This window comes from Suncus etruscus, chromosome 15 (assembly GCF_024139225.1).
Source record: "Suncus etruscus isolate mSunEtr1 chromosome 15, mSunEtr1.pri.cur, whole genome shotgun sequence".
Classification (NCBI taxonomy): domain Eukaryota; kingdom Metazoa; phylum Chordata; class Mammalia; order Eulipotyphla; family Soricidae; genus Suncus; species Suncus etruscus.
Genome location: NC_064862.1, coordinates 22,607,359 through 22,630,935, shown reverse-complemented (window position 1 = coordinate 22,630,935; position 23,577 = coordinate 22,607,359). Strand labels below are relative to the sequence as shown.

The following is a 23,577-nucleotide window of genomic DNA, read 5'->3' as shown; positions in this document are numbered from 1 at the left end:
ACGGGAGACAATTAAAATAAAGGGATTGTTAGAATGAATGAATGAGGACCGGGAGAGATAGCACAGCGGCATTTGCCTTGCAAGCAGCCGATCCAGGACCAAAGGTGGTTGGTTGTCCCATATGGTCCCCCGTGCCTGCCAGGAGCTATTTCTGAGCAGACAGCCAGGAGTAACCCCTGAGCACCGCCGGGTGTGGCCCAAAAACCAAAAAAAAAAAAAAAAAAAAAAAAAGAATGAATGAGTGAGTGAATGAATGAATGTAAGCTATGTGTCTTCATCTCTGAACTCTCTCTCTCCAGCCACTGCTGTGTATTTTTACCACATTGGAATAAGTAGAAGAAAAAATATTCCTGGGGGGCCAGAGTGATAATCAGTAGGTAAGGCATTTGCCTTGCACGCAATCAACCTGGTTCAATTCCCAGCAGCCCATATGGTCCTCCAAGCACTGCCAGGAGTAATTTCTGAGCACAGAACCAGGAGTAACCCCTGAGTACTGCTGGGTGTGGCAAAAAGTAAATAAATAAATAAATAAATAAATAAATAAATAAATAAATAAATAAATAAATAAATAATAGTGATCATAGTACTTAATTCTCTATCGTAATATGCCTCTCAAAACAAGAAAGGACATCAAGCAAGATAGAGACCTGGAGTCCAGAGAAAGGGAAGAGCATAGAATAGAGACCTCTACTATGTAATATGTATATATTATCTAATATGAAAAGCCCTTTCCGAACCAGTAATAGGCTCATGGTTCCACAGAAAATCCAGTCTGAGAGAATTGACCCCAAACCATTGACAAAATCTTTCCCTCTGTGTAACTATATGAGAGGTCAGAGTGATAGCACAGTAGTAGGGCATTTGCCTTCCCCACAAACAATCCCAGACGGACCTAGGTTCTATCCCCAGCATCCCATATGGTCCCCCAAGCCTGTCAGGAGTGATTTCTAAGTACAGAGACAGGAGAAACCTCTGAGTGCTGCGGGGTGTGACCCAACCCTCCCCTCCCACCAAGAAAAAACTCACAGGGTAACCATATGAGAGGCTGGGGATCAATCCCGGATTAGCTGCATGCAAAACAAATGCCCTATTCTCCAGCCCAAATTTATTTATTTTTATTTGTTATGTTTAATAAACAATAAAATAAGCCAAGTTTCCAAAAGCCTGTCTCTCAGACAACTGATCCTGCTGATGTGAAGTTTTACCCCAAAGCAGGCAGAGTGTAAGGGAATGAAACAGAAGTCACATGCTTAGGTAAGCAAGACTGAACTGTTTCTTCTCCATTGGAGTTTCTTAAAACACCATGGTTAAGCCAACCACGATAGTTGGGGATCTTGATTGAATGGTACTATTCACCATGGGCATTTATTAAGTGTGGGGCCAGGATCATTGGCTCCTTAAGGCTCTATGCCAGGGGCTGGAGAGATAGCAGAGTGGTAGGGCATTTGCCTTGCATCACACATCCAACCCTGGACAGACCCTAGTTCAATTCCCAGCATCCCATTAGGTCCCCTGAGCCTGCCAGGAGTGATTCTGAGCTCAGAGCCATGAGTAACTCCTGAGCATTGCCATGTGTAGCCAAAACAAAACAAACAAAACAAATAAAAGCTCTATGCCAGGGGTCTCAAACTCGAGGCCCGAAGGCCGCAAATGGCCCTTCATACAACATTTTGTGGCCCTGCCCTAGAGGAATCTTTTTTTGCTTTGTTTTGTTTTAGTTGTTTGGTCATGTTCAAGGCTTACTACTGACTTTGCACTCAAGGATCACCCCGACTTTGCCTCCTGCGGCCCTATGCCAATAAATGGGCTTTGGAAATACTAAAAGAAATTTAAGGGGCCAGGAAGGTGGCGCTAGAGGTAAGGTGTCTACCTTGCAAGCGCTAGCATAGAACGGACCACATTCGATCCCCCGGCGTTCCATATGGTCCTCCCAAGCCAGGGATTTCTGAGCACATAGCCAGGAGTAACCCCTGAGCGTCAAACAGGTGTGGCCCAAAAACCAAAAAAAAAAAAAAAAAAAAAGGAAATTTAATCCTTTCACATTTGAATATATTATTGAGCCTTTTTTATTGGTCTTCTTACAGACCTTCCATTCATGTCGACAGCATTTCCCTAAGTTCTTTGCCACAAGTATTTTTACCATTTCTACACCTGTACGAAGAACTGGTTGTCAACTTGGTTTCAGCAGAGACAGACTTGCTAGAAAAGAACCTATCATTCTGCAAAATCATTCCTTCTACCTATCAAAAGCAAAACTGTTCAAGCTAGAAAAATCTAAAGGAGGTGACTGGTAGGTGTGCATTCATTATCAGTCTGCTGTCCATTAGCTAATTTGGATAAAGGCACTGATTCTCTGGCCTTATTCATTGATTCAAACTTTAGGAGAAGCAGGAGGCAAAATAAACATCCAACTTCTACTCCACACCCACCGTGAAGAAATGTCTTTGTGATTCCCAATTATGATGCATCTATTTTTTGATAGTGGGGGAGGCACTCAAGACTTACTCCTGTCTCTGCACTCAAAAATTAATCCTGATAGGCTCAGGAGACCATATGGGATGCTGGGGATCAAACCCGGGTCTGTGTGTGTGTGCAAGGCAAACAGTCTGCTGTGCTATTGCTCTGGCCCCAAGCATGCATTTCTTTTTTTGTTTTGTTTTCATTTAGTTTCGGGGTCACACCCAGCAGTGCTTAGGGGTTACTCCTGGCTCTGTGCTCAGAAATTGCTCCTGGCAGGATTGGGGACCATATAGGATGCTGGGAATCTAACCAAGGTCCGTCCTGGGTGGGCCACTTGCAAGACAAACACCCTACCACTGTGCTATCACTCCAGCCCCCAAAGCATGCATTTCTTTCTTTCTTTTTTTTTTTTTTTTTTTGTTCGAATCTCAGCATCCTGTATGGTCCCCTGCCAGGAGCAATTTCTTTTTTTTTTAATATTTTATTTAAACACCTTGATTACATACATGATTGTGTTTGGGTTTCAGTCATGTAAAGAACACCCCCCATCACCAGTGCAACATTCCTATCACCAATGTCCCAAATCTCCCTCCTCCCCACCCGACCCCTGCCTGTACTCTAGACAGGCTTTCCATTTCCCTCTTACATTCTCATTATTAGGACAGTTCAAAATGTAGTTATTTCTCTAACTAAACTCATCACTCTTTGTGGTGAGCTTCCTGAGGTGAGCTGGAACTTCCAGCTCTTTTCTCTTTTGTGTCTGAAAATTATTGCAAGAATGTCTTTCATTTTTCTTAAAACCCATAGATGAGTGAGACCATTCTGCGTTTTTCTCTCTCTCTCTGACTTATTTCACTCAGCATGATAGATTCCGTGTACATCCATGTATAGGAAAATTTCATGACTTCATCTCTCCTGACAGCTGCATAATATTCCATTGTGTATATGTACCAACCATGCATTTCTTAAAAATAGTGGACTCTGTGGCTATTTGATCATGGAGAATCTATAGGGTTGGGCACAGAATCTGGATGTGGATGATTTGGTGAAATAGAGGGACTTTGAGGATAATGGAGCATTTAAACATTGATCAGATATGCACAACATACATATCAGTTACATATAAAGAATGACAGGAAACAGCAGTTTGCTTCATTTGTCTGCTCATTTTCATTCCAGGGCTAGCTGAAAAGTCTCATAGGAGATTTCTTTTATATCATAAAGAAGTTATGTCCAACATTACATCATGAATCCATAATGATCAACTTTTATTATTTTATAGTTTCATCTTTTTTATACAGCATAACTGCCACATGACAAATCAGTTATGTGGCCAAAAAAGCAGAAGAATTTACTATAAATACACCAAAACCAGCTCATCCTTAAAATTCTTGCCCTAAAGACCCACCTTTCCCCTTTTTCTAAACAAAGATTTTGGGGAGCCAGAATGATAGTACAATGGGTAGAGAGCACTTGCCTTGCATGAGGCCGAACCAGGTTCAATCCCTTGCATCCTATGTGGTCTCCTGAGTCTGCCAGGAATAATTTCTGGGTGCAGAGACAGGAGTAACTCTGATTTCTGCCAGTTGTGGCCCAAACGCCAAAACCAAACAACAACCAAAAACAAAACAAAACAAAACAAAAAAACCATAGCTTCTCTTGCATGGGGGTAGGGATTCCCCATAAGCAGTTCTCCTGGATCCTGGGAGTCCCTGCCCATGACTTTCAACCAACCATGTCTCTCTCAGTCTGTGGTACAGCTCATGACCAGCCCAGCTTGCAGTCTCCAGGGTGACAGAAGATTCTTGAGGAAACTACATGGTGATGGGAATCAAACCTGCCCCTTGTGGATCTAAGATGTGGGTCCCTTACACTTAATCAATCTCCCTGTCACCTACGTAGGTGTTTAGGGTTTTTTTGGATCAAAGGTATTGTGTCATTGTCTGGTCCTAGAAACCCAGCACCCTGGTCTTCCAGGAATGGTATCTTCGAAACCAACACAGATAGTGGTGGTTTGACTTTGGGGGTCCACACTCAGTGGTGCTCACAAACTACTTCAAGCTTGCTTGTTGCTCAGGGGTCACTTTTAAAAGCACTCAGGGAGACCATGCAGGGGAAGGCCTGAGCCCTGGCCTCCTGCATGCAAAATTTGTGTTTATTAGATCACTGAGTTCACTCTCTGACTCCCCAATGTGGGTGTTTTAAATGGGTTACTGGGACCACAGGTAAGGAATTTGCCTTGCACCTGGCTGACCTGTATTGCATCTCTGACACCCCAAAGAGTCCCCCAAAACCCTGTCAGAAGTGATCCCTGAGCTCATAGACAGGAGTAAGCTCTGAGAACAGTCACTTGTATGATCCAAACCCAAAAATAAATAAATCAATATTTTAAAGTGAATTCTCCTAAAGCCAGAGCACCTCTGGGTAATGCCCTAAAATCTAATGATAAGGTCAGGAATTCCACAGGCACCCCTCTAATGACTCCAAGAGGCAGAGACCATGCAAAAGCAAGGGGTTTGGTTTTATTATGCCAGCATATGGCGGGGCTCCAAAAGTGGCCTAGCATAAACCAGAGGATGAGAGCCTCGAACCAGATTTAACAAGCTTTTATATAGCTTTTACAGTGGAAAGTTACAGTAGGGTGGTCCATTTCAGGGAGGGTGGTCCATTTGACCACCCTCAGTTACATTTTTGCAAGATTTAGATAACCACAAGTCACAAGGATCGCAGCAGTTAAGATGTATCTTTTGGTCAAGGGCGAGTTCTTGGGATTTAGGAAGGGGTGGGGTCCGGGGCATTAAGGGCGAGTCCTAGGGAAGCTGCAGAGAAAAAATATTTTATTTCTTTTACCTTTCACTAAATCAATAAATGAGAGAGTTCCTCTAGTCAAGTTTTTCCTGATGTCCTTCCTCACTCATCCTCTCCTTTCTAGAGGCGAAATTCAGAAAGTTGTCTTTCTGTTTCCTTTATTCTTTAAAAAAAAAAAAAAAGCATTGATTTATTTAGGTTTTGGGGCCACACCGGTAGCGCTCAGGGGTTACTCCTGGCTCTGTGCTCAGAAAGCACTCCTGGCAGACTCAGGGGACCATGTGGGATGCCGGGAATCAAACCTGGGTCCGTCCTAGATTGGCTGCATGCAAGGCAAATGCCCTATCACTGTGCCATGGCTCTGGCCCATTTCCTTTTTCCTTTGCAACATGTTACCCTTTTCCTAAACTTAATTTCCTCCTTATTTAATATATCTTCTGCTAGCTCCATTTTTCATATGTTCTTTGTTTGAGATAGAGGAATGGCTATTTTTTATACATCTGTCCATATGTCTTTACTTCTCAAATTAGGATCCTAGAGACTTGATTTTACTTAGTCCTTAAAAATTCCCAGCAGTGGACCAGAGAGATAGCACAGCGGTAAGGTGTTTGCCTAGCATGCAGCAGATCGAGAAAGAATGGTAGTTCGAATCCCAGCCTGCCAGAAGTTATTTCTGAGTGCAGAGTCAGGAGTAGCCCCTAAGCGCTGCTGGGTGTAACACCCCAAAAAATTAAAAAGAAAAAACAATTTCCAGCAGGAGATGCAAGAAAACTGCTCTCTCTATTTATCCAGGAGGACAGGAAGTTCAGTAAGCAGACCAGAGGACCAGAAGACAAGAAATCCTTGTTCCCAGCAGCTCACCCAGCCTCCTGGAGCCTCCAAAAGCTCCTCTTTGCCCTTGGAGAATGCACAACCCCATGTCTGAATGCTTTCTCCTTAATAGGCCCCTTCCAGCCCTATAAGGAGTATCAAATAATCCTCCCAATTAAGCCTGGCAGAAATCCCTTCTAACCTTTTTAGTTTTAATGATAGACGGGCAAAAGGGCAGTTCTCCCTTGTCCTTGAAGACACTTACGGAGAGAAACGGCCCCCAATCACCAGAAGGAGACAGAGAAGCTTGACTGAGTGAATGAGAGAGCCAGGAAAAGGGGCCCTGTGACCACAAGGCTGTCTGGGGATTCCCAGCACAAATTCAGGAGTAAGCAGGAATCTAAACAAGAAACCTCAAAGTCATTTAAGAACTCAGCTTTGCACCAAACTATTTTTTGGTGGGATATCTCTCTTTGTAGGAGGGTGAGATCTAAGACAGCCCTGGACCATCTTTTCTATAGAAAAAGATTTGGGGTGGAAGGGGTTGGGCCACACCCAGAGGCACTCAAGTGTTCCTCTTGGCTCTGAGCTCAGAAATCGCTCCTGGCAGACTGGGGGAATCATATGGGATGTTGGGGATAGAACCCAGGTCTGTTCCAGGTCAGCCGCATGCGAGGCAAATGCCTGACCACTGTGCTATCCTTTCGGCCCCTGTAGAGAGAGATTTTTTTTATACCCAGACAAAAGAACCTCAGATTGCATTTGGCAGTGATATAAGTATAGAAGTGTGAGCAACAAGTGTATGTGAGTCTATGACTGTGTGAATGGAGGGTGTGTGTGTGATTGGAGGCGTGTGTGTCTATGTGGGTGTTGATGTTTATGTAAGTGTCTGTGTGTGTATGTATGCATTTTTTTTGTAAAGGAGAAGCAGAAACAAGGCAGTAGGAACTAAAAATAAAGTGGTAGAGAAAATGAGGTTGAGTCTGAAAGGAAAAAAAAATTTGGAGGAAAGAAAACACATTTTAAAATGTTTTAAAATGAGGATTTTCATGTTCACAAAGGAAGAAATCATTTATTTCTTATTTAACATTATTATTATTATTATTTATTAAGAAATTATGTGTTGACACATAAGCAGTAGCCAACAGGCAAATTTAAATACCAGAAGTTGACCAGAAATAGAATACTGGGGTAGAGGCCTTTCCCTTGCATGTGGCTGACTGATTCATTAACAGACACTGCGTTCTGATCCCCACCAGAAGTGATTCCTGAGCGGAGCCAGGAGTAAGCCCTGAGCATTGCTGGGTATGACCTAAATAAAGAAATATCAGAAATAAACTTAGGAAGCACGTAGGATCTATACAAAGAGCTTTTTACTAATAAATTTTGTTTTTGTTTTTGTTTTTGTTTTTGGGCCACACCCGGTGGTGCTCAGAGGTTACTCCTGGCTGTCTGCTCAGAAATAGCTCCTGGCAGGCACGGGGGACCATATGGGACACCGGGATTCGAACCAACCACCTTAGGTCCTGGATCGACTGCTTGCAAGGCTAGCACCGCTGTGCTATCTCTCCGGGCCCTACTAATAGATTTTTTAAATTTAATTAACCAAATGTCAATAGACGCAGAAAACTCAGTATTATACAATAATTCCAGAATTATGAATTAAACTATCCAATTAAGTTAATAAGTAGGAAGTAAGGTACCTAAACAGTAACTGCTTAGATATATTTGCCATTCTGGTTATAAATGTGAAAAAGTAAAATAGAGGAAGTTTTCCAGCCTTGAGAATCAAGAAAATGATAATAGTTTCTTTTATCACAGGGAATAGTAGAGAATTAGCAGTATTCTTCCTTCAAAGATTTTTTTCTTCAGCCCGACTTGATGGTATTCATGAACTATTTATTCCCAGCTCTGTGCTCATGGGGAAGGACTAAGCTATACTGGTAATAAAATTGGGGGCTCCCACATAGAGAGCACGTGCTCTGGCCATCTAACTCATGTTTTTTTCAGGAGGGGAGTTTATTTTAGGGAGGGGTCTTCATCCAATGCTCTGAGGACCCCATGGTTCACTCCTGCTGATTCTAGTCCAACAGGGCCTGAAGCTCAAAGTGAACACTGCTAGGAACCGGCACCACTGGGGGTTTCCTAGCACCCTGGTGCTACTCAGCACCACACCCAGTGATGGATGCTCAGGGGACTATGTGGTATCTACAAGGGGTCCAACCAGGGTGCCCATTTGCAACCCCTGTATTATCTCTCTGGCCTCCCATCGCTAAAGAATTTTGTCATTATAGAAAAAATATTTGTAGCAAATTAAGAATTTGGGGGTGAGGCTGGAAAGATAACACAGCAGTAGGGCGTTTGCCTTGCATGCAGCCAACCCAGGATAGACCTGGGTTCTATTCCCGGCATCCCATATGGTTCCCCAAGCCTGCCAGGAATGATTTCTGAGTGCAGAGCCAGGAGGAATTCCTGAGTGCTCCAGGTGTGGCCCAAAAACAAAATAAATAAATAAATATTTAAAACAAATAATTGGAGGGAGACAAACAACATTCTATGTGCACCGAGATCTTATATTCTTGATCCATTCAGGGACACTAGCAACTCCCCTGAAAAACAAAACAAAATACAGAGTAAAAGTACAGTTGGGCACTTATCTTGCACACGACTGACTCAGATTCAATCCCTAGCATCCCATAGGGTCCCCAGGGCCTGCCAGGAATGATTCCCATGTGCAGAGCCAGAGTAATCCCTGAGCAACTGAATATAGCCAAAACAAACAAACAAAAACAATCAAACTTGCAGCTAGTAGATGAATCAGTCCTGCAATCTAATTCCCAGGACAGCATGACAGGTCGTGAGAGCATATTTGCCACTTCCCAGCTGCTGAGAGAATCGCTCAAAGCAAAGGGGGAACGTGCCCCCTTTCCTCAGAACTCCTGAGTACCTCATGGTCCAATGTCCTGAGCATGCTTGTGTGCTCCACGCTAAAGAGCAGTTCACTGGCCTCCCAGGGGTAGACCAGAGGGACAATGCAGATCCCTTCTCTAGAGCATCTTCTGTGAGCAAACTGTGATGTGCTCTCCAGCTTCAAAGGCAGGAATGGGACTCAGAAAGGAGGCGTGCAGGACTCCACCTAGATTGGAGCTCACAGTGCTCAAGTGCCACAAAGAGAAGTGAAAAGACAAGCCACAGGGGCCAGAGAGATAGCACAGTGGTAAAGCGTTTGCCTTGAATGCAGCTGATTCGGGACAGATGGTGGTTCAAATCCAGATGTCCCAATATGGTCCCCTGTGCCTGCCAGAGGTGATTTCTGAGCACAGAGCCAGGAGTAAACCCTGAGTGATACCAGATGTGGCCAAGAAAGAGAGAGAGGAAGGAAGGAAGGAAGGAAGGAAGGAAGGAAGGAAGGAAGGAAGGAAGGAAGGAAGGAAGGAAGGAAGGAAGGAAGGAAGGAAGGAAGGAAGGAAGGAAGGAAGGAAGGAAGGAAGGAAGGAAGCGAGGGAGGGAGGGAAGGAGGGAGGGAGGGAGGGAGGGAGGGAGAGAGAGAGAGAGAGAAAGGAAGGAAGGAAGGAAGGAAGGAAGGAAGGAAGGAAGGAAGGAAGGAAGGGAGGGAGGGAGGGAGGGAGGGAGGGAGGAGGAAGGAAGGGAGGGAGGGGAGGGAGGGAGGGAGGGGGGAGGGAGGAAGGGAGGGGGGGAGGGAGGGAGGAGGGAGGGGGGGAGGGAGGGAGGAGGGAGGGGGGGGGGGGGAGGGAGGGGAGGGAGGGAGGGAGGGAGGGAGAGGGAAGGAAGGGAGGGAGGAGGAAGGAAGGAGAGGGAAGGGAGGGAGGGAGGGGAGGGAGAGAGAGAGAGAGAGAGAGAGAGAGAAAGAAAAGAAAGAAAGAAAGAAAGAAAGAAAGAAAGAAAGAAAGAAAGAAAGAAAGAAAGAAAGAAAGAAAGAAAGAAAGAAAGAAAAGAAAGAAAGAAAGAAAGAAAGAAAGGAAGGAAGGAAGGGGAAGGAAGGAAGGAAAGAAGGAAGGAAGGAAGGAAGGAAGGGAAGGAAGAAAGAAAGGAAGAAGAAAGAAAGAAGAAAGAAAGAAAGAAAGAAGAAAGAAAGAAAGAAGAAAGAAAGAAAGAAGAAAGAAAGAAAGAAAGAAAGAAAGAAAGAAGAAAGAAAGAAAGAAAGAAAGAAAGAAAGAAAGAAAGAAAGAAAGAAAGAAAGAAAGAAAGAAAGAAAGAAAGAAAGAAAGAAAGAGGGGCCGGGCGGTGGCGCTGGAGGTAAGGTACCTGCCTTGCCTGGGCTAGCCTAGGACGGACCTGGTTCGATCCCCCGGCGTCCCATATGGTCCCCCAAGAAGCCAGGAGCAACTTCTGTGCGCATAGCCAGGAGTAACCCCTGAGCGTCACCGGGTGTGGCAAAAAAAAAAAAGAAGGAAGGAAGGAAGGAAGGAAGGAAGGAAGGAAGGAAGGAAGGAAGGAAGGAAGGAAGGAAGGGAAGGAAGGAAGGGAAGGAAGGAAGGAAGGAAGGAAGGAAGGAAGGAAGGAAGGAAGGAAGGAAGAAAGAAAGAAAGAAAGAAAGAAAGAAAGAAAGAAAGAAAGAAAGAAAGAAAGAAAGAAAGAAAGAAAGAAAGAAAGAAAGAAAGAAAGAAAGAAAGAAAGAGAGTGAGCCCTGCATGCAGAGCCAGGAGTAATCCCTGAGCACAATCAGGTGTGGCCCAAAATCAAAAGAAGGAAGGAAGAAAGGAAGGAAGGAAGAAAGGAAGAAAGGAAGAAAGGAAGAAAGGAAGAAAGAAAGGAAGGAAGGAAGGAAGGAAGGAAGGAAGGAAGGAAGGAAGGAAGGAAGGAAGGAAGGAAGGAGGAAGGAAGGAAGGAAGGAAGGAAGGAAGGAAGGAAGGAAGGATAGGAAGGAAGGAAGAAGGAAGGAAGGAGAGAGAGAGAGAGAGAGAGAGAGAGAAAGAAGAAAGAAAGAAAGAAAGAAAGAAAGAAAGAAAGAAAGAAAGAAAGAAAAGAAAGAAAGAAAGAAAGGAAAGAAAGAAAGAAAGAAAGAAAGAAAGAAAGAAGAAAGAAAGAAAGAAAGAAAGAAAGAAAGAAAGAAAGAAAGAAAGAAAGAAAGAAAGAAAGAAAGAAAGAAAGAAAGAAAGAAAGAAAGAAAGAAAGAAAGAAAGAAAGAAAGAAAGAAAGAAAGAAAGAGAGCCCTGCATGCAGAGCCAGGAGTAATCCCTGAGCACAATCAGGTGTGGCCCAAAATCAAAAAATTTTCTACAACTCTGCACTCACCCACCCTACCCCATAGCACAGTGGGTAGGGCATTTGCCTTGCACATGGCTGACCTGGGTTTGATCTCCAGCATCCTATATGGTCCCCGGAGCCTGCCAGGAGTGTTTTCTTTTTTTTTTTTTTTTTGGTTTTTTGGGCCACACCCTGTGACGCTCAGGGGTTATTCCTGGCTATGCGCTCAGAAGTTGCTCTTGGCTTCTTGGGGGACCATATGGGACGCCGGGGGATTGAACCGCGGTCCGTCCTAGGCTAGCGCAGGCAAGGCAGGCACCTTACCTCCAGCGCCACCGCCCGGCCCCCAGGAGTGTTTTCTGAATGCAGAGCCAGGAGGAAACCCTGAGCACACCAGGTGTGACCCAAAAACAAACAAATAAATAAATAATAAATAAAATAAAGAGTGAATAAAGAGTGTCATTAGAGACACAGGCCTAGAAGGTAAGGCAGGTGGGCCTACTACTACCTTCTCTACTCAGCATAATCAGTTGAACCCTCTGAAGTCTGCAGTCCTTGAAGGAATGCAGGAGTTACCTTTGTACCTTCTCATGAGCCCTCGGCTACACCCAAAATTTAGGTTTTTGGGGCCGGAGCAATATCACAGCTGTAGGGCTCATGCCTAGCACACTGCTGACCTGGAATGGACCCAGGTTTGATCTCCTGCATTCTTTTTTTTTGGGGGGGGTGGGGGGGTTTTGGTTCACACTCGGTGGCGCTCAGGGGTTACTCCTGGTTCTGTGTTCAGAAATTGCCCCTGGCAGGCATGGGGGACCATATGGGATGCCAAGATTCAAACCACCGTCCTAGGTCGGCTACATGCAAGGCAACGCCCTACCGCTATGCTATCTCTCCAGCCCCTGATCCCTGGCATTCTATATGATCCCCCAAGAGTGCTAGGAGAGATTTCTGAGCACAGAGCCAGGAGTAACTCCTGAGTGCTGCCAGATATGGCACACACACACACAAACACACACACACACGTACACACAAAAGAAAATTAAGGTTTTTATTTGGGGGGGATAGCTTTATTGCTTGCTTGTTTGTTTTTGAGAGGGCAGTTTTGGGGGGCACACCAAGAAGTGCTCAGGCATTACTACTGGTTCTGCACTCAGGAATCACTCCTGGAAGGCTCAGAGGAGCATATGGGATGCTGGGAATCCAACCCAGTCAACCATGTGCAAAGCAAACGCCCTACCCATTGTGCAATTGCTCCATCCCTGAACGCTTTTGTTAAAAATCTATTTTTTTTTCACTTTTTTCTGGGGCTGGGGGAGCCATACCTGAAAGTGCTCAGGGGTTACTCTTAGCTCTGCACTCAGAAATCACGTGTGGCAAGCTAAGGGGTCATATTCGGATTAGCCTCATACAAGGCAAACACCTTACCTGTTCTACTATCTCTCTGGCCCCAAAAGCTTTGAAACAATAGAGTATAACATTTGTTGCATTGTTCAGTATTGTTGTATTATTGTATTACTGTTGCATTGAGTCAGGGTCTACCCAGTGGTGCTCAAGGTTATGCCTGCCTCTGCACTCAGGGATCACTCCTGGAGGGTTTGGGGGACCCACTGTGGTTCAGCCACATCCAAGAAAAATGAATCACTGTACTATCTCTCCTCCCAAATCTGACTACTGACTACTTGACATAAGCAGTGGCAGAGGTTTTTGGATATGATGGGTAGATATAATAGATATAAGTAAAATTAGTTTTATCAACATAGTTCTACCTTTTAAAAATATTTTAAGGGGGGGGCGAAGCTGAGGCACAGAGCTGTAAGGTGTCTGCCTTGCTGGCACTAGCCTAGGACGGACCTCGGTTCAATCCCCCGCATCCCATATGATTCCCCAAGTCAGGAGCGATTTCTGAGCACATAGCCAGGAGCAACCCCTGAGCATCATGGCCCAAGAAGCAAAAAAAAAAAATACAAAACAAACAAAAAGTAATAAAATGGGGTCAGAGTGATAGTACAGCAGGTAGAATACATGCCTTGTATGCAGCCAACCAAGATTCTATCCCCAACACCCCATACAACCCCCTGGCCCCACTGGGAGTGACTCCTAAGAAAGCCCATTAAGGCTTGAACATCATTCGGTGTGATTCCAAAATTTTTTGATTAAAAATATTTTTTTTTTTGTGGTTTTTGGGTCACACCCGGCAGTGCTCAGGGGTTACTCCTGGCTCCATGCTCAGAAATTGCTCCTGGCAGGCACGGGGGACCATATGGGACGCTGGGATTCGAACCGATGACCTCTTGCATGAAAGGCAAACGCCTTACCTCCATGCTATCTCTCCAGCCCCTATTAAAAATATTTTTAAGGGCCCGGAGAGATAGCACAACGGCGTTTGCCTTGCAAGCTGCCGATCCAGGACCAAAGGTGGTTGGTTCGAATCCCGGTGTCCCATATGGTCCCCCGTGCCTGCCAGGAGCAGACAGCCAGGAGTAACCCCTGAGCACCGCCGGGTGTGGCCCAAAAACCAAAAAAAAAATTTTTTAATTTACATTTATTTCATTTATTTTAATGTTCAAACTATAAAGTTTAGATAATGTGGATACAATAAAGTTTGAGTTTATAGTGATTGGTACAAATGTACTGGAAAAAATTTTTGTACTGGAAAATTTTAAGTCATTAATTAAATGATATAGTACAATAACTATATGGAATAAGGTTAAATATATACATTTTTGTTTCTATTATAGATCACTTATACAGTATTGATCTATAATATGTCAAAAGTTCCCACAAATCAATAAAAAGACAAACCACTAAAAAATGCACAAGGGTATATGTACATTCACCCAGAATGAATATAACTGACCATCCATATATTAATTTATTGATTCAACAGATATCCAGGTTCAAGAGTGGTCACAAAGGACAGCTTTAAATGACGTGGTATGAGAGGGTCTCTCAAGACATTTAGTTTGAGATCTGAGACAACTCAACTGTGAAATCACCCCCACGCACTGTATTTCTAACCCCAGGTGAACAAATCTGAATCAGGGTCACTCACGCATGAAATAATCCAGACCAGGCTGAGGATGAAACATGTCTAGTCTGACAGTCTTCTACCTGCCTGCCAGAACTGCCATTTATATTGAGTCCAGAGAGCACCCCCAGGTGGTGCAATAAAGACAGAGTAAGGGCAGATAGCCCAGGCTATCCTGAGCCAGTCCCACCCAGGTTTACAAGCAAGACCATCTCTGTTTGGGGGGTAAATTCAGGTTGTAAACAAACACACAAAGAAACCAGGGATGATCTTTGTTTTGGGTAAATAAGCTGTAACGTGACACTCAACCTCACTGTTAATCTAAGAAATGACACTTTGAAATTCTTTTCCACCTATCAGAATAGCAAGATTGATAACATGGAATGCAAGTAGGCTGCATAGGAAAAGCCACCTCAAGGCTGTGAGTGGCTATGCCGATGAGTGTTCCTTTTCTTGCAGAGCAATTTGACTCAATATTCACATTTCCAAAAGTGATAGCACAGTGGAAAGGAGTTTGCCTTGCACACAACAGACCCAGGACAGACCTGGGTTCGATCCCTGGCATCCTATAGGGTCTCCCCAGCCTGCCAGGAGCAATTTCTGAGTGCAGAGCCAGGAGTAATCCCTGAGCACTGCCGAGTGTGACCCAAAAAACAAAACAACAACAACAAAAAAATCACATCTCCAGATGTGAATACAGATCCCTTTGACCTAGCAATTCACTCTCTGTGAATCTTTACAGCAACAATATTAAGCTGGGAATAAGTCTGTGATGAAAATGTTCACTGCAGGGGCCCGGAGAGATAGCACAGCGGCGTTTGCCTTGCAAGCAGCCGATCCAGGACCAAAGGTGGTTGGTTCAAATCCCGGTGTCCCATATGGTCCCCCGTGCTTGCCAGGAGCTATTTCTGAGCAGACAGCCAGGAGTAACCCCTGGTGTCGGAGAGATAGCACAGCGGCGTTTGCCTTGCAAGCAGCCGATCCAGGACCAAAGGTGGTTGGTTCAAATCCCGGTGTCCCATATGGTCCCCCGTGCTTGCCAGGAGCTATTTCTGAGCAGACAGCCAGGAGTAACCCCTGAGCACCGCCGGGTGTGGCCCAAAAACCAAAAAAAAAAAAAAGAAAGAAAATGTCCACTGCAGCCTGTGGTGAAATAGCAGCAAACTTCACATCACTGAAGTGTCTTTTTGGCACAGCACAATCACTCAAGTGACTACAGACCACTATAAAGACAAAACACTGCCACCGTGGGTAAGGCAGAGGACCTTGCACTCAGAGGATCCCATTTTATTTCAGCATCTCCAAGAGTGATCTCTGATATTAAAATCAAAACTAACCCCTGAGGGCCCGGAGAGATAGCACAGCGGTGTTTGCCTTGCAAGCAACCGATCCAGGACCAAAGGTGGTTGGTTCGAATCCCGGTGTCCCATATGGTCCCCCATGCCTGCCAGGAGCTATTTCTGAGCAGACAGCCAGGAGTAACCCCTGAGCACTACCGGGTGTGACCCAAAAACCAAAAAAAAAAAAAAAAAAGTAACCCCTGAGCATCACTAGGTGTGGCCCAAAAACCAAAAAAAAAAAAAAAAAAAAACTTACTGAATTTAGTAAGAAAACTACTTATTATGGGGCCTGAGCCGGTAGGGCATTTGCCTTGCACATGGCCTACCCAGGTTCAATCCCTGGCATCTCATATAGTCCCCTGAGCTGGCCAAAATGTTTCCTGAGTGCAGAGCCAGGAGTAACCCCCCCTGAGTATGGTCCCAAAACTAAACAACAACAACCAAAAAACCCAACTTATTGTATATGTTTCTAAACATTTGAATGCTTTATATATTAAAAATTTTTTATTTAAGGGTTGGGACCAGAGAAATAGCACAGCGGTAGGGTGTTTGCCTTGTATGCAGCCAATCCAGGAGAGATGGTGATTCAAATCCCGGCATCCCATGTGGTCCCCTGTGCCTGCTAGGAGCAATTTCTGAGTGAAAAGTCAAGAGTAACCCTTGAGGGGCCGGGCGGTGGCGCTCGAGGTAAGGTGCCTGCCTTACCTGCGCCAGCCTAGGAGACGGACCGCGGTTCGATCCCCCGGCGTCCCATATGGTCCCCCAAGCCAGGAGCAACTTCTGAGCGCATAGCCAGGAGTAACCCCTGAGCGTCACCGGGTGTGGCCCAAAAACCAAAAAAAAAAAAAAAAGAGTAACCCTTGAGGCCGGAGAGATAGCATGGAGATAAGGCGGTTGCCTTGCTTGCAGGAAGATGGTGGTTCGAATCCCAGCATCCCATATGGTCCCCTGAGCCTGCCAGGAGCAATTTCTGAGCATAGTGCCAGGAGTAACCCCTGAGCTTTGGCCGGGTGTGACCCCCCCCAAAAAAAGAGTAACCCCTGAATGCCATTGGGTGTGACTCAAAAACAAAAACAAAAAAAATGTATTTAAGGGGCTAGAGAGATAGTACAGGGTTTAAGATCCTTTCTGTCTTGCTACTATTGATTCTGTCCGTGACACCACATTTGATCTCCCAAATACCACCAAGACTGTCCCGGAGCACAGAATTAGGAGATAGCCCTAAGCACTGCCAGGTGTGACTCCCAATTACATGGCGAATTAATTTGTGATTAAAAAAATAATGGGGCCAGAGAGATAGCATGGAGGTAAGGCATTTGCCTTGCATGCAGAAGGTCGGTGGTTCGAATCCCAGTATCCCATATGGTTTCCTCAGCCTGCCAGGAGCAATTTCTGAGCATACAGCCAGGAGTAACCCCTGAGCTCTGCCAGCTGTGACCCAAAAACAAAACAATAATAATAACAATAATAATAATAATAATAATAATATTAAAGGGCCAGAGAGATAGCATGGAGTAAGGCATTTGCTTTGCATGCAAAAGGACGGTGGTTTGAATCCTGGCATTTCATATTGAGTGGTCCCCTGAGCCTGCCAGGAGCGATTTCTGAGCAGAGAGCCAGGAATAACCCCTGAGCACTGCCAGGTGTGACCCAAAAACAAAATAAATAAATAAATATAAAATAATAATAATAATAAGGGCTGAGTGATAGCACAGTGCGTAGAGTGTTTGCCTTGCACATAGCCAATCCAGGTTCAATTTCTGGCATTCCTTATGGTCTCCTGGGCCTACCAGAAGTAATTTTCAAGCGCATAGCCAGGAATAACCACTGAGCACTGCTGGGTGTGGCACAAAAAATTAATAAGAAGAGTACTACTATCATGGGGTTGAATGATAATTCTTGCCTTGCACACAGCCAACCCAGATTCAATCTCCAGTGCCCAATATGGTCCCCCACACCCATCAGGAGTGATTCCTGAACACAAAGCCAGGAGTCACAGAGATGTTACTGCAGAAGAGAGCACTGTTGGCTTTGAGATTCTTTTCATCAACCAACATTGAACAGACTCAATACATCTTACTAGACACAAAGGGATAACAGTCTGCAGAGAGAAGCATTACATCCAAGATGGCGACCAGCAGCAAGGCATAAAGGTTTGGCAAATTTGGCCCATGTTCTGCATTTAAATCTCCCTCAGCCTGCCACCAGCTTGGCTCTGCTGACCTGCTGCAAGTCACTTCAGTGGCCCAGAAACCAGCCTTCATCTCCCTGTGCTCAAGGGCGAAGCCCCAATGAGCTGTACTCTTCAACAAGGCACAGGATGGCTTTTCCCTTTTCTGTGTGCCTGCCAACTAAAAATATTAAAAGGTTTTCATCCAGAAAGCTGAAAGTTGACAATGTTTTGGGGAAAGAGTTTCATTTTTCCTCTTTTTACAGCAATACAAGTCTGTCACTGATTCATCTTGGAGCTGGATTTACAAAGCAGAAACTCTAGAATAATAATCTACTTGGAAAGTTTTGGATTTCTATCATTGTAAATTGGATCATGAGGATAGAATTTGGCATTCTAAAGATCTATCTATGGACTGACTTAGTGAAGTTTCTCTACACTTCATATGGAGGGCCAGGGAAATATAGTCCAGGGGTTCAGATATTTAACCTTGGGGTTAAAGTAATAAGACTACAGTAGGACATTTACCTTGCACATGGCTGACCCAGGACAGTCCCAGATTCTATTCCTGGCATCCTATATGGTCCCCTGAGCCTGCCAGAGGTGCTTTCTGAGTGTCTGGAGTAACCCCTGAGCACCACTGGGTGTGGCCCAAAAAAACAAAGAAAAAAAAACCTCACTGGTAAGTTTGTTGATTTAACTTTACTTTTATTTTTTGTTTTGGTTTGGTTTTGGGGCCACACGGGTGATGCTCAGGGATTACTCCTGGCTATGTGCTCAGAAATTGCTCCTGGCTTGAGAGACCATATGGGATACCGGGGGCATTGAACCCAGGTCCATACTGAGTCAGCCGTGTGCAAAGCAAACCCCCTACTGCTGCACCATCACTCTGGCTCCTTATCTTTACTTTTTCTTCATTTTAAATATTGTATCTGTTTTCCTTTTGTTTTTTAATTTCTAAATAAGATCTGTACATAGGAATTTGTTCATGGGTGTGTGTGTTTGTGTGTGTGTGTGTATTTTAACTCTAGTCCAGCCCTCCAATGAATGGTCTAAGAGACAGTGAACTGGCATTTAAAAAACTTGAGGACCCCTGGGGTAGAGATTGGCCAGGTGTAATTCTGAGAAGTAGTCCAGAAAATGCAGCTGTACCAAAGGTGGTGTCTTTAAAAGAATAACAAGGAGAAACAAGGCTGCAAGTCACAGCCAAAGCTACATGTGTTGGCCCAATGCACTGATCAACTCATCAATTCCTTCGGTGTGGAGAAGGTCCTGCAAATAATTGCCCCCCACTTGAAAAGTTGGCTACACTGAAGCTCAGAGGATGTGGCAACTTGCTCAAGTTCTTGCAGTTGCTCAGGCATGGAATTTGGACTCTGCAGTCTGTGAGTTTTAGACTCATGGTCTGTCTTGCACTTCTTCACGATGGATCCTTCTCTCTTTTGGTTTGTTTTTGAGCCACACCCAGTGACACTCAGGGGTTACTCCTGGCTATGCACTCAGAAATTGCACCTGGCTCGGGGGACCATATGGGACTCTGAGGATCGAACCCAGGTCCATCCTGGGTAAGCCTAGTACAAGGCAAATGCCCCACTGCTGTGCTATCACTCCAGTCCCTCACAATGGATCTTAAAGTGATGATCTGTGGAGCATTAAGAATAGTTGCTTGGGCCCGGAGAGATAGCACAGCGGTGTTTGCCTTGCAAGCAGCCGACCAGGACCAAAGGTGGTTGGTTCAAATCCCGGTGTCCCATATGGTCCCCCGTGCCTGCCAGGAGCTATTTCTGAGCAGACAGCCAGAAGTAACCCCTGAGCAATGCCGGTTGTGGCCCAAAAACCAAAAAAAAAAAAGAATAGTTGCTTGAGGGAGCAGGGAGAATAGTACAGTGGGTAGGGAACTGACACTGCATGCAGCTGACCTGGGTTTGATTCCAGCATCGCAGATGGTCCCCAGAGTCCACTAGGAGAAATCCCTGAGCACAGAGCCAGGAGTCAGCCCTGAGGACTCCTGGGTGCATTCCCAAAATACCCAAAACAAAACAATAAAAGGATATCTGCATGAATTGAATGTTTGATCTTGAGAAGCTTAGGGGAAATACATGGAAAAATCCAACAGTACCCAGGCTTGCTAAGAAGGGAAGTTCTGTCCCTGCAGAAGGAATTCAGCAGTTGGGGCTTCTAGTTTCCATGTGTCAGGACCAGAGTTTGAAGTCTAGCCTGTCATAGGCCCTGCACTCCCCTGACTGTGGGTCTGGAGCATCCCAAGTGCCATATCTCATCCTTGGACCCTGGCATTGAACCATCTGGCCCTGTTGACTGAGTCTCACTGAGAGGGGTCCCCAGGCACCCCAAACACTGCTCAAAACACTGCCCAAATGATCAATTAAGCTTCTAAAAAAAATAGGGCTTGGGACCACAGAGACAGTACAGCAAGTTTGCCACTTGCCTTGCATGCAACTACTTTATTTTATTTAAACACCATGGTTATAAGGTTGTTTATAATATAGTTTTCTTTTTTCACAGATAAAGTTGTTCATGATTGAGTTACAGTCATACAATGTACAACAACCTTCACCAGTACACATTTCCCACCATCATTGTCCCCAGTTTCCCTCTCACCTTCCCTGATGCCCTCTTCCCTCCCACCCCCCTCCCCCTCCTGCTTCTGGGGCAGGCATTTACTTCTCTCTCTCTCTCTCTCTCTCTCTCTCTCTCTCTCTCTCTCTCTCTTTCATTTTTTGACACTGTGGTTTACACTACTATTAATAAAGGGATGCCTTGCATGTCACTTTATCCCCCTGCAGTACCCAGTTCTTGTCCAGAGCGATCAGTCCCAACTATCACTTTCATGGCGGACCCTCTTCTACTCTAATTGCTCTCTCCACTCTTGTGGCAAGCTTCCTACCATGACTTGATCCTCCTGGTCCTTGTCTCTATTGTCTCTAGATAGCGTCACCTCACTGTCTTTTATTTTCTTTATATCCCACATATGAGTGATATTATTCTGTTTATCCCTCTCCCTCTGACTCATTTCACTCAGCATAATAATCTTCATGTCCAACCATATATAAGCAATTTTCATGACTTCATTTTTCCTAACAGCTGCATAGAATACTATTGTGTAGATGTACCACAGTTTCTTTAGCCACTCATCTGTTGCCAGGCATCTGGGTTGTTTCAGCTTCTGGTTATTGTAAATAGTGCTGCAACGAATATAGGAGTGCAGAGGGCATTACTATGTTGTGTTGGTGTGTTCCTAGAGTATATCCCTAGGAGTGGTATGCTGGATCATAAGGAAGCTCAATTTCCAGTTTCTTGAGGAATATCCATATTGTTTTCCAAAAAGAGTGGATTAGAAGGCATCCCATATGGTCCCCTTAGTACTGCCAGGAGTGATCCCTGAGCAGAGCCAAGAATGTCCCAAAAAACAAGCACAAAAATGGGGCCGGAGAGATAGTATGAAGGTAAAGCATTTACCTCTCATGCAGAAGGTCGGTGGTTCAAATCCCAGCATTTCATATGGTCCCCCGTACCTGCCAGGAGCGATTTCTGAGCTTAGAGCCAGAAGTAACCCCTGAGCGCTGCCAGGGGTTGTGACCCCCCCCAAAAAAAGCACAAAATTAATAATAATAATTAATAATAATAATAATAATGGAGCCTCAAGGGACCAGAGCATTAACAACAGTGGGTAGGACATTTTTCTTGCATGTGGATGACCCGGGTTTAATCCTCGGCATCCCAGTCCTGAGCCTGCCAGGAGTGATTCCTGAGCACAGAACCAGGAGTAACCACAGAGCACTTCCAGGTGTGACCCAAAAATTTTAAAAAAAAAAAAAAGGATTTTAAGTGCAGGCCTAAAGGATTGGTATGCTGACTCTGTACCCAGAAGGTCCCTGAGTAACCCCTAGAATGATTCCTGGCACCGAGCCAGGAACAAACCCCAAACACTGCTGGATATGGCCCAAAAATCAAAGAAGAAGAAATGCAGAGGGAGAAGCCAGGAAGGCTGATAGGCGGAGGGGAGAACTAGGTGGCCCCCTGCAAGGAGGAGGTTCTAGTCCTTGGCAGCTTCCTGTCCTCACCAGCTCTTCCCTTGTGCCCTCCAGTCTCTGAACAGCTACAACAATGGGGACGTGGAAGGATCCAGACAGCTGGGGCGGAATGCCAAGTGGATTGCCATCGCCTCAATCATCATTGGCCTCGTCATCATTGGCGTCTCTTGCGTAGTTCACTTCATGAAAAATTAAGTGAGCTTTTTTATTCCCTCACAAATATGAATGCTTTTGAGGGGGGGACTGAGTTTGGAATTTTGCTGTTCTGGCCATACCTGGTGACATTCAGGACTGTGCTCAGGAATCACTCCTGGCAGGTTCAGGGGAGCATATGGGAATACTGGTGATTGAACCCAGGTCAGCTGCATGCAAGGAAAATGCCCTCCTCACTATGCTATTATTGCTCTGGCCCCTAAAGACTTTTTGTTTTGTTTTGTTTTGTTTTGACTTTGGTTTTGGTGCCACATCCAGTGATATTCAGGGGCTACTCCTGGCTCTGTGCTCAGAAATCACTCCTGGCAGGCTCAGAGGACCATATGGGATACCGAGAGTCCGTCCTGGTTAGCCACATGCAAGGCAAATGCCCTACCGCTGTGCTCTTTCTCCAGCCCATCTTTGGCTCTCCTAAAAGACTTTGCTTTGCACTTTGCACTCAACCTCTGAGCTACACCCTGGACCTAGATCCTACTTTCTGTTCTTTTCTTTCTTGGGGGAGGCAAGTTGTTTTTGTTTGGTGGTGCTCAGGGTTCACTCCTGGCTCTACAATCAGGAATCACTACTAGCGGTACTCGAAGAACTATAGAAGGTTCCAGGAACCTAACCCAAACTGACTGTGTACAAGGCAAGAGTTCTACATGCTGGACTATCTCTCCAGTCCCAAGAATCTATTAGTGGGCCAGAGTGATAACACAGCAGTAGGTTGTTCTGGGACAGACTTGAGTTCCATCCCTGCCATCCCATATGGTCCCCAGAGCCTGCCAGGAGCAATTTCTGAGTGCAGATCCAGGAGTAACCCCTGAGCGCTGCTGAATGTGGCGCCCCAAAACAAAACAAAACAAAACAAGAATCTATTCATTTTTTAGTTACACTCTGGCAGTAAACTACCCCAAATAAAAGCAATTTGGTGCTTTTCTTTTCTGTTTTACATAGGCTATGTAGGTTTCCTGCCAGTCCCTGTCAATCTGAAACCCAGCTAGGACTGAGTAAACTTTTTTTTTTTTTTTGGTTTTTGGTCACACCAGGTGATGCTCAAGGGTTACGCCTGGCTCTGCACTCAGAAATCGCTCCTGGCTTGGGGGACCATATAGGACGCGGGGGGATTGAACCTGCCGAGTCTATGTTAGCCATTTACAAGACAAATACACTGTCACTGCACCACCACTCCGGCCTTGACCACCTTTTCAGAAAAACTACTTAACTCTGCCATTCTAGAAAAGAAACAACCATATGAATTATGTAAGTGAAAGGGCATGTCCATGTTAAAAAATAGGACTTTATTTACAAAAACAGTTACTTGGTCCCACCCCAGAGGCTGTAATCTTCCTACATCTAGAACATGAGGTGGCCTCAAGCTAAAGCACAGAGAGAGAAAGGTATTGCACAAGGGTTTTCACTGGTTTGGTCCAGGAGAGACAAAAAATCACATAAGTTCACAATTAGTGGCTAAGATCAGTCATGTGGTTTCCCCTAAATGTAAGAGAG

At 45.0% G+C, this 23,577-nt stretch overlaps 1 protein-coding gene across 1 annotated transcript in view; it reads left to right on the top strand.

The window, feature by feature from the left end:
* The window catches only part of TMEM233 (transmembrane protein 233), a 30,397-nt gene extending 8,326 nt beyond the window's left edge, over positions 1 to 22,071 (top strand). Inside the window, exon 2 of the mRNA XM_049787777.1 lies at positions 21,931 to 22,071. Coding sequence (XP_049643734.1) covers positions 21,931 to 22,071 — 141 coding nt within the window. The remainder of the gene's footprint in view (positions 1 to 21,930) is intronic.
* Positions 22,072 to 23,577: the final 1,506 nt, after the last annotated feature.